Source organism: Canis lupus, chromosome 7 (assembly GCF_011100685.1).
Source record: "Canis lupus familiaris isolate Mischka breed German Shepherd chromosome 7, alternate assembly UU_Cfam_GSD_1.0, whole genome shotgun sequence".
Lineage (NCBI taxonomy): Eukaryota > Metazoa > Chordata > Mammalia > Carnivora > Canidae > Canis > Canis lupus.
In genome coordinates, this window is record NC_049228.1 from 22,827,431 (window position 1) to 22,838,791 (window position 11,361).

Sequence of the window (11,361 nt, forward strand, 5' to 3'; positions counted from 1 at the left end):
CAGCAATGTATAAGAGATCTGGTTTCTCTGCATCCCTGCTGGCATTTAGTATTGTCACGGTTCTTTATTTTAGCTCTTCTAAAAAGTGTGTTATAATATCTCATGGTGGTTTTAATTTGTATTTCCCCAATGGCTAATGATACTGAACATCTTTTCATGTGCTTATTTTCTTTGTTAAAATGTCTATTCATGTCTTTGCCCATTTTTTAACTGAAACATTTGTCTGTTGAATTTTGAAATTCTTTATATATTCCAGATACATATCTTTTATGAGATGTATGGTCCACAAGTATTTCTTCCAGGTCTGCCATTTCTTTGTTCATGTTAAAAAGTGTTTCTCAGAGGAAATGCTTTAAATTTTTTATCAAGTCCAATTTGTCATTTTTATTTTTATGGACCACGCTTTGGGGGTCATATATAAGCACTCTTCATCTAGCCCTGCTCTGCCCTGAAGATTTTCTCTTATATTTTCTTTTAAAAGTTCTATAGGTTTACTTTAGGAGGGGGAGTTGTTTCTTTTATTATTATTTAAATTCAATTAATTAACATATATTATTAGTTTCAGAAGTAGAGATCAGTAATTCATCAGTCTTATATAATACCCAGTGCTCATTACATCCCATGCCCTTCTTAGTGCCCATCACCCAGTTACCCCATCCCCCCACCCACCTCCCCTCCAGCAACCCTCAGTTTGTTTCCTATGATTAAGAGTTTCTTATGGTCTGTATCCCTCTCTGATTTTGTCTTGTTTTATTTTTCCCAGGTTTGTTTCTTTTAGTAACCAGAATCATGCTGTATGTATTATTCTTTGATGTGCTTATTGGGGATGTTCTCAGTTTAGCACATTCCTTTTATCCTTTATATATTTCACAGAATTAGTGTCACTATGTGGGTTGCTTCATTCTTCTGTTACAATTATGCCCACTTTTGTGCACAAACTAGAGCACAGGGGTTGGAATTTGATAGGGAAGAGTGTCAGTTTGAGTCCTTGTCAATCCAAGGTAAAGGCGTGTTGACTTGGCAATGAGCAGATGGCAGGTAGTGCATGCTGACTCAGGGAGGAGGGCAACTGGACTGTGGATTTGGGACTCACAGGCTGATGGCATTGTGTGTGACATGGGCATGACTGGTTTTGCTCCTGGTCATGAATTCCTTTAACTTTTGTTTTTCTGGGAAATTCTTTCTTTCTATGCTGAATGAAAGCCTTCCTGGATAGAGTATTCTTGGCTGCAGGTTTTTTGGGGTTTTTTGTTGTTGTTGTTGTTGTTGTTGTTGTTTTTTTCTTTTAGCACTTTGAATATATCATGATGTTCCTTCAGGCCTGAAAAGTTTCTGCTGAAAAATCCACTGATAGCCTTACGCAGTTTCCCTTATATGTAACTGCTTTCCTTTCTCTCCTGCTTTTAAAATTCTCTCTCTTGGGCATCCTGGGTGGCTCAGCGCTGCCTTTGGCCCAGGGCATGATCCTGAGGACCCTGGATCAAGTCCCACGTCAGGCTCCCTGCATGGAGCCTGCTTCTCCCTCTGCCTCTGTCTGTGCCTCTTTCTCTCTCTGTGTTTCTCATGAATAAATAAATAAAAATCTTTAAAAAAATAAAATAAAATTCTATCACTTACTTTTGGCCATCTTATTTACTTTGTATAAAAATATGGAACACTTCACCTGTCATCCTGATGCAGGGGCCATGCTAATCTTCTCTGTATTATTACAATTTTAGTATATGTGCTGCCGAAGCAAGCACTAGGTATACTTTTTATATTTAAATCTCTGATCTATGTTAATTTTTTTTACAAGGTATGAAATTCATATCGAAATTCATTTTCTTTTATCTATGGATGTGTAATTACTATAACATCATTTGCTGAAAATACTTATGGCTATTAATGTCTGTAGTATATATAAAAAATACTACTCCTTTCATTTCTCATAGTGGTTATGTATTCTTTCTCATTTCCATTTCTTTTTTTTAATAAATTTATTTTTTATTGGTGTTCAATTTACCAACATACAGAATAACACTCAGTGCTCATCCCGTCAAGTGCCCCCCTCAGTGCCCGTCACCCATTCACCCCCACCTCCCGCCCTCCCCCCCCTTCAATTTTTCTGGGGATTTATCAATTCTTTGCCCCTCCCCCCCAAAACTGAACTCTGTTAATTTTTTTCTAATTAATGTTTAATTTCTATTTTATTTCTTTTCTTATTTTTATTATTTCCTTCTGTCATCATTTTTTAAATTTAATATATTATTCTTTGCTACTCTCTTGAGATGGATACCTAGCTCAGACATTTTCTTTTTTAACATATAAAGCTATAGATTTCACTCTACTTAGAACTTCTTGTATATACCATAAATTTTGATAGGCCCTATTGTCATAGTCATTTCATTTAAAATATGTTCTATTTCCATTGCAATTTATTCCTTGAGCCATGAGGTAATTAGAAGTATATCACAGTTTCCAAATATTTGGGGATTTCCCAGTTTTTTGTTGTATTTTATTGTTATTGACTTCTATACCTTATTTCCAATGCTTTGAGAGAGCAAGACTTCCTGAATGCAATCCTTTGTAGTTTACTCTTTGGCCCAGAACTCTCAGAAAATTTTCTATGGTACATAAGAATGATGTATATTCTTTACTGTTTAGGTATATTAATTTTGTTAATTAAGCCATAAATTAAATTCTTTAACTTCATTTACTTTCTTTTCCATCTTCTGTGCAACTGTTGTCATATTTTAATTATACATATATTTTAAACCAAAAACCATTACTGTTATTACTTTTAATATTTTTATCCTTTCTTGTATCATTCATTTCTTTTTGTATGTCTCTTCTCATCTGGGGTCATTTTCTTTGTTAACTTTCTTCAGCATTATTTTACCACTGATGTTAAATTATCTCAGTTTTATAGGTCTGAAAATATTTTTAATTTTTCTTTATTTTAAAAGATATTTTTGCTGAGTATAGTATTCTAAGTTGACAATTATTTTCTTTTTGCATTTAAAAAATTATATCTGTTGTCTTATGACTTCTATAGTTTCTGTTGAAAAGTGAGCATATGAATCTCATTGTTTGTCCTTTTAGTGTAATGTACTACTACTCAGCCATCAAAAAAAAAAAAATGAAACCCTGCCATTTGAAATGATGTGGGTAGAACTAAAGAATATTATGCTAAGTGAAATAAATCAATCAGAGAAAGACAATTATATGATCTCACTATGTGAGAATTTATGAAACAAAAAACGGGATCATAGGAGAAGAGAGGAAAAAATAAAACAAGATAGAATCAGAGAAGGAGACAAACCATAAGAGATTCTTCATCATAGGAAACAAACTGAAGTTTGCTGGGGGGGATGGGGGAAGGGGATGGGGTAAGTGGGTGATGGACATTAAGGAGGGCACGAGATGTAATGAGCACTGGGTATTATATAAGACTGATGAATCACTGACTTCTACCTCTGAAACCAATAATATATTATATGCTAATTAATTGAATTTAAATATAATTAAAAATTAAAAAATTAAAAACAAAATTATGTACCTTTTTCCCTCTAGCTACTTATAAGTATTTTTTTCTTTGTCTATAGTTGTTAAGTACTTTTGCTATAATGGACCTAGTTGTGGTTGTCTTTCTATTTTATCTTTCCTGGGGTTTGTAAAACATTTGAATCTGTTGTTTGCTATCTTCTGTCACTTACAAGTCTTAGCCATTATCTCCTTGCTATTTTTTTCTGCCCCAATATCTTTTTCTTCTTCTAGAACTCTAATTTACATTAGAAAATTTTCATCAGGTCTTAAATGTCTCAAGTTATTTTCTATATTTTTCTAAAATTTTCCAATATTTTCTATATTTTTCTCTCTGAGTTTCAATACGAATGTCTTCTACAATTTTTTAGTTATTTAATCCTCTCCCCTGATCATAAACTTATCTATTAATTTCCTAATTTCACCTGTACTTTTTGTTCTAAAATTTCCATTTAATTTATTATTATAAATTCTAGTTCTCAGAAGATACTCTGCATTTTAATATATGTTTTATAACATATTAATCATAGTTATCTTGGATCCCTGGGTGGCTCAGCGGTTTAGTGCCTGCCTTTGGCCCAGGGCGCAATCCTGGAGTCCCGGGATCGAGTCCCACGTCAGGCTCCTGGCATGGAGCCTGCTTCTCCCTCTGCCTGTGTCTCTGCCTCTCTCTCTCTCTCTCTCTCTGTCTATCATAAATAAATAAATAAATCTTTAAAAAAAATCATAGTTATCTTAAAGCCAATATTCAATACTCCAATATCTGGGTAATCTGTGAGTCTGTATTTATTAATGACTGCTTATTTCTTTGTTTAGCTAAGTTCATAATCATTTGTCCCTGTTTCTTGGCATAACTGATAATTTTTTATTGATTGCTGGATATCATGCATGACAACTTGTAGAGGCTTTTCATGATGCTATCTTCCTCCAGAGGAAAGAAGAAAATACCAATTTCCTCTTGTTTGCAGTTAAATGTAGCCAAATGACTTTCTTTCACACAGGGAGTGACGAGGCAGGATTTCAGGCTTTGTGTAATCTGGACTATTTCTGTTTGCTATATCACACAAGGTGTCTCAGCCCTACCCCGCCCCCACCCCTTGATAGGGCCTCAACTCCAATTTTTTCTTCCCTCTACTATGAGACTCCTGAAACTATTATTTGACTTTTGAATCTCTCACAAATTATTTTATACTTGTTTTCTTGGCTGATGGCCCTGGGAATGTATGGATTAGTAGTTAGCAAATATCTTAAAAGAAAATCATGAGCAAAATATCACTCTTTATGGGGTATTTCTGTTTCTATGTGAGTCTTGGATGACTTGGACGGCCTGACTTCTAATTTTTGTCTCTCCATTAGTGAGACTTCAGCAGGCTCTAGACTGCTCTCTACTCTGCCTGTATTCCTTTCACTGAGAACTTGGCAATTTTCCTGAATGGAAAAAAACAACTGAGTTATATTTAGAGCTCACTTCAACGGATTTTTCTTATCACTGGGATTGGGCCCTCAAATCCTTGTTGTTTTGTCTGCTGTCTAATGTCTTCAAATAGCTTTTTTTTCCTGGTATTTTATCCATTTTTTATAGTTAAATGAATCTTATCAGTGGCCCAGCTCCAATAAAGTTAGAAAACATTCAGTGGTCTGCTCTCAGCTCAGTAATTCTTATCAGGAGGCCAAAACTTGTTTTCATAATGACCAGGTAGATCATTTCTAAAGGTTTTCAAACACAGATTCAGTTCCTAATGATAGACCTGGGACTCATGAAAACCACTGCTTGATAAATCTTGCTGTCAGGACTCCCTCACATATATACGAAAAATGTTACTGTCACCAAGTCCGGTGCACACTAATTTAGAGATACTTTTTTGCCTGTGCTATATGCTCCTCTGCTACCATCGTTTTTAATGAGGATAAGGCAAGACACTGAAATTCACTATTAAATGGATTATTGGAATATGACCATCTAGCCTACCATGAAGGCTGGAATGACACATTTGTTTCATCTAGAAAGCAACACTAACCTCACAAATTTCTGATTTCTCACATACTCCAAGCTGAAAATACAAAATTTAATGATAAAAGGACAGCAGAGCCCTAAAACTGTATCACATACTATAGAGCCAATGAAACCCAGCATACTAGCAAAACATTCTGTTTAGATCACCACATGTTCAATTTTTTATTGTTTCCTTCTTTGCTTAAGATATATACCCCTTCTAAATGTTGACCTGATTCATTCCAGAAATTTTCATATTCTGGTTTCCTCCTCAACAGCAGTAATATATTTTCATCTATCACTAACTACTGCTCATCCTCCTTTTTCTCTAATCCACAATACTAGCTGTCCTTTGGAAATTTGCCTGTATTTTCTTTAATTATCAATGTAACATGTTCTGGACTCCACAATGACCCCATTATACATGGGTTTGACACATATAACATTATGTGATCTTTCTTCAATTTATGTCTTTCTGCTTCATATTTATTACTGAGAAGATTTAACTTTGCATAGCCTCTTTTAAATCATTTATAAAGTGATTTCCAGTCTCTATAATCATTCTCTTTCCAACATGAAAATTCCTCCCAATTATGGTAATTCAGTTTTAAAATAAATTTTGGTAAAATCCCAGTCAAGATTCTTTGAAAGTACATAAAAATTATATTGAATAATTACTCCTTATCCACATTAACTGATTTAATGGCTTTTTAGTTGACCAGTAATATCTCCTTTCCAATAACAATAACAAATTACAAAAGGAATTATCTTTCTTAAGAATGTAGACGTTCTGCTCAGTATTAAGTTGTCACCTTTTTCCTAAGTAAGCAGGGAAACCCCACCTGCCTGAACTTCCCAGGATTTCTTCTCAGAAGCCCAATCCTAGATCCATGGATCCTGAAGAGCCATGCACAAAGCCCACAAGTCTTCTGTCACATTGATTACCATAAACCAGGTTTCATAGCCCAGCTGCCTTCTTTGCTAATTTCCCCCTTGACAAGATACAAAATGAGGCTCTCCAAGACACAAAATGGATCTTATTACACATCAGCAATTCGTTTACATCTAGTTCACATATTTGTCTAGAACATCCTGAGTCTTTGCCACTCTTTGCTCTAATCCCTCTTTCTTGTCTATATTGAAACATTTTGACAGATTCTCCCCAAAGGCCATTCCCAGCCCAAGGCAGTTAATTCATTGAGTAAAATTTTTCTCTTTCTTTCTATTTCCCTCAAACTCACTTCTCATAATCATTTGGGGCCTGCTCAATTTTTCTACCATATTTGGTCTTCATTTCACTTACCCAGGTGACTAATGGCTTCCTTGTCCCAAGGCCAGGTGGCAGCACCAGCAAGGTCTTCCCGCACTGAGCTAGCAAAGTAGACATTGAGGAAGTGCGTACTATTGAGCTGCAGTGCCTCCTTCAGCTCCTTCACACTCATGTATGCCCTGGAGAGCACACAAGAGAAGAAAATGTCACACCAAAGAATCAGGACATAGAAAATAGAACCAGACCTGATCAGACTGACACTCCAGCCAGCATTGCCCTTTAGAGGGGCAGAGAGACAGAGACCAGGCTGTCTTGAAGATAACAAAAAAGGCACTAGTACACATTTAAGATATTTTATTCCAAGATAAAATTTATTCCAAGATAAAAAAAAAAACAGATGAGTTATAGGTAGAAGAAAATATCATAAAATTATTACAAAGATATTTTTCTTTCTAGTCCCTTAATCCATAGAAACTACTCCAACTACCTTATGCTACTTATCAAGTATCTTTACTGGTGGCCTTCAAAGTACGAGGAACTATTATGTTTGTACTTATGCACAGAATTAAAGGTTTATTAAAAACACATGCCATATGGCCCATAAAAGGGGGAAATGAGCATTTTATCTCTTTTTTTAAAAAGATTCTTATTTATTTATTCACGACAGAGAGAGAGAGAGAGAGAGAAGCAGAGACACAGGCAGAGGGAGAAGCAGGCTCCGTGCAGGGAGCCTGACATGGGACTTGATCCCGGGACTCCAGGATCACACCCTGGGCTGAAGGCAGCACTAAACCACTGGGCCACTGGGGCTGCCCTGCATTTTATCCCTTTATAAGCTCATATATAGTCAAAGACTTCCTTCTTCCTGGCATCAGTGAAAGTTTAAACTTACCATAAGCAAAGAGACTCACTCAACAGTCTCACTGAAGAGCTATTTTAAGAACAAACAACTAAACAAACAAACAAACAAACAAACAAGGCGGAGCTAGTGGCCCTTGCATTTATTGGATACATCATCCCATAGTGACCATAGTCTGCCACTCAAAAAGAGGAATATTCTACCACAGCTTCAAGTCGGCAGACATCTCCTTCAACATTAGTTGGAAATTTCCTTTATAGATCATGCATCATTATTGCTGTTCTGATAGACAAGCTGAAATCCAGAAGCTCATGTTAGGACAGCATGACGCTTCTTTTCTTGTGTGTTCTGCCTCCCAACCACACTGCTGATGCAATCTATTTAATCCACATGTAGGATATACTGGCAAGGAGTACCCAAGAAATGGATCCCAAAGAAGATTGTTTTTGTATTCTTTGGAACAGAACCAAAAAGAGGAATACAAATTAAGAAACAAAAAATATTCTGCTTTAGAACTAAGATACTTGGGAGAAAAGATATTTAAAAATACTTTTTCATATTGACTTGTAATATCTTGGAAAAATAGTTCTAGGCCCCAAGAAATCATCCAAATTCCATGAGGTGATGTCAGATGTGATCAGAGGGATATTCCTTCTGCTGCTTTCCTGGAGACACAATGTTTTTTGGACTGTTGCCTGCTTTTCTCTGGATATTGGTCACATTCTCTTTCTCTTTCTCCTTAATTAAAAATAATTACAATTTCCTGTATTGACAAATTGATGGTTTGGAGCTGTGATGACATCAAGTCATTCTTCAACATAGAGATGTAGGCCAGAAGAAAAGAGCAGAGAAAAGGTGAATGGGAAAAGAGAGAAAAGGAAAGGAATGGAAAGGACAAATAAGGGCAGAGAGAACTAGAGACTGAGCCTACACACAGCTCAGGATACCAAGGAAGACAAGTCACACCCTTTTTCTGTTCCTATTCCAGAGTTCCCATTAAAACTGGGAGTTGGTAACTTGACAGTTTCTCTCTTTTCTCCTCCCTCATTCTCCCTCAAATCCCCCTATTCCTGGCACAGTTTACTTGGGCTATCTGTGTGTTACTGGCTTCTCCATCTGCCATTTACCAGTCTTGGCTGCTATCCTTGTCCTCCCTCAACCCAGCAGTTCCACTAATTTCCCTTGAGCACACTCCAAGAGGCCTCCTCCTCCACCACCAACCTCATTAGCTGGTTCTACTCATCTCTCTTTTCCTTCTTGGCCCCACCCTCCCTCCAGTCATAAATTACCCTTCCAGATGAAAGTATTTATGTCATGCTGGTGGCAAACTGGGTGTGGTTGCTCCAACTCCTGCACTACACAGAGATATATGTAGACAGAAGTCGGCAAGTATAAGGAGGAGAACACATTTTTAAAAGCTAGAGACAGTTGGAAAGAGTCACTAATCGAATTGATAAAAGAAAACCTTATTTTGTTGGAAACAAAGATTTTTTTCTAGATTATTTCCTTAATCTAAAAAGGGTAAAACTATAGATATCAGTGTTTCTGCTTCGCATGCTGAATGCTCTACCTATTATAACCTATACACCTTTTCACAAGTTAATCAGAGCTGATAAAGATAAACATTTTATTAATGCGACCAGAGTTGGCTTAGACCTTAGGTATAGAAAAATGAATATTACTCTTAAATTCAGAGCTAAAGGCAATTATTTCTAAATAAATGATTTATGAAGAGATAGACTTGACATCCAAAATAACTTAATATTCAAAGAAAGGTCAAATAATATGCATAAATGTCATAAAAAAGCACAAGTGTCTTGAACTGACCAGAACTGTATATGAAAAGGAAGATGAACTACATTAATCTGCTTAATTTCTGCCAGGATCTCCTTTTGCTCATCCTCCCCATTCTCCAGACTGAAGTACTCACTTTTTCCTGAGGACTCAGAGTGACCAAAGCAAAGTTGTGTTTTGATTTTTGTAAAAATTGCCTCAGAATCAAGCTCTGCCTGAGACTGATATGTTAAGTTCTTCTGCCCAGCACTCAAGTCTGTTATTTCTGACATGGTCCCTAGAAGAATGCACATCTCCCTCACCACTTTACGACTGTGGCCCACTGGGATTAACCATTGCCTGATACCCAGTGCCTGTGTTTCTTTGTCTTTCAGACTTAATGCACTCATTTTGATCCATGCCATGCTTCCTGACTGCTGACCCCCAACCACTCTCTAGTGTCTAGATGTACATGCAAGCCCCAACTTTTGCTTAGTTTCTAAGTAAAAGTGAAAAAATACTTCAGAAAGCCTATTTGTGCTCTAGCTTAATAGTCAGCTGTAATTCCTTTATAGACTGATAGAAATAATTGCAAGAAGGAAGCCAGAAAGAAGGAAAAGATCATGAGCTGTCTGAAGGACATTGAACTGTATCAAAAATTGGCATGTTGAAAAACAAGACATAAAGGATACATGTGTGTCTTGAGATCTCCAGAGGAAGACCCTGACTGTATTCTACAGGATAAAGCAGCCTCCATGACAACAAAACCAGATGCCCCCAGAACCCTCAGTCAATTAGCCTCAAGGAAACAACTCTTTAGTCTGCAGAGTACCAACTAGTGCTCTCCCAGTGCCCAGAGCAACTCTAAAAACTTAGTTTTTCTCCTTCTCTCAAATTCCTCCTGCTCTTAGATGCCTGGTACTCTACTACATCACCATATACTTTACTCTTCTTTTTATTTTCCCACCTCCTAGTTAGTCCATACACATCAGGGGTTCAGTGCCTTGCCCACAGCCCTCTCCTTCCCCACCTCCTATCATCCATTACTCAGGAAATTTCAATATCTATGTGAAATATCACTGAGAACAGTCTTCTTTTTGACTTCTTCACCTCCAATTGGCCCCATACCATATATTCATGGTCACCCTTACTCAGAGTGGTTTTTATGCCTGATCTCTCATAGATCTTTAATTCTACTTGTTTAAACTTTCACTTGAACTCAAATAAAAAAGAATATACAAAAAAAAAAAAACCTTTCACTTGTTTATGGTTACCTCCTCTCCAGGAATGATTTGAGATCATCATTCTTTTCTTGTGCCTCCTCTTCCACCAATCTCAATCTTTTATTCCTCTCTTAGTAAATGATCATGCTTCCTTCTTCAATGATGGATTTGAAGCCATTCATCATGTACTCTAATAGATACACACACATTTTCTTCCTTACCTATTTTTATTCTCTTATCTCTGGTCCCACAGGATGAGGTTTCTGAGCAAATCATAGCTAACACCCTGTCTTTTTCCTTCTCCCTTTCCAATTCAAACTTCTTGAAAGAATAATTTCCTGATCTCCTATTCATTTATTTCTTCCATATACCCCCTAATCCCACTGTAACCTGGATTTCATAAGCATCACTTTATCAGAACTGTTTTTGTTAAAGTCGTCAGTGACCTCCAAACTGTCCCTCCCCACAAAATGAAAAAAATTCAGTCACCTTATGACTGAATTTTTATATTTTTATATTTAGTTACTTCCTGCTTCTTAAAGGAAGTGCTTCTAAAGCACTTCCTGAACTTTTTTTGCACTGTTCTTTCCTGGTTATATTCTTGCTTTTAAGACCACTCTCTAAAGAGTTCCTCTTTCCCCTTCTGATTCTTAGAAGTTATTCCCCAGAATCCTTTAGTCTTGTTTCTAGTATATTCTTTTGTCATGCTCCTTGTTTACTA

At 36.5% G+C, this 11,361-nt stretch overlaps 1 protein-coding gene and 1 pseudogene across 1 annotated transcript in view; both read right to left on the reverse strand.

Moving 5' to 3' along the window:
- Nucleotides 1-11,361, reverse strand: part of PAPPA2 (pappalysin 2) — a 267,023-nt gene that overhangs the window by 162,023 nt on the left and 93,639 nt on the right. Inside the window, 1 exon segment of the mRNA XM_038542421.1 lies at nucleotides 6,819-6,964. Coding sequence (XP_038398349.1) covers nucleotides 6,819-6,964 — 146 coding nt within the window.
- LOC119872775 lies at nucleotides 1,644-1,742 on the reverse strand (annotated as a pseudogene).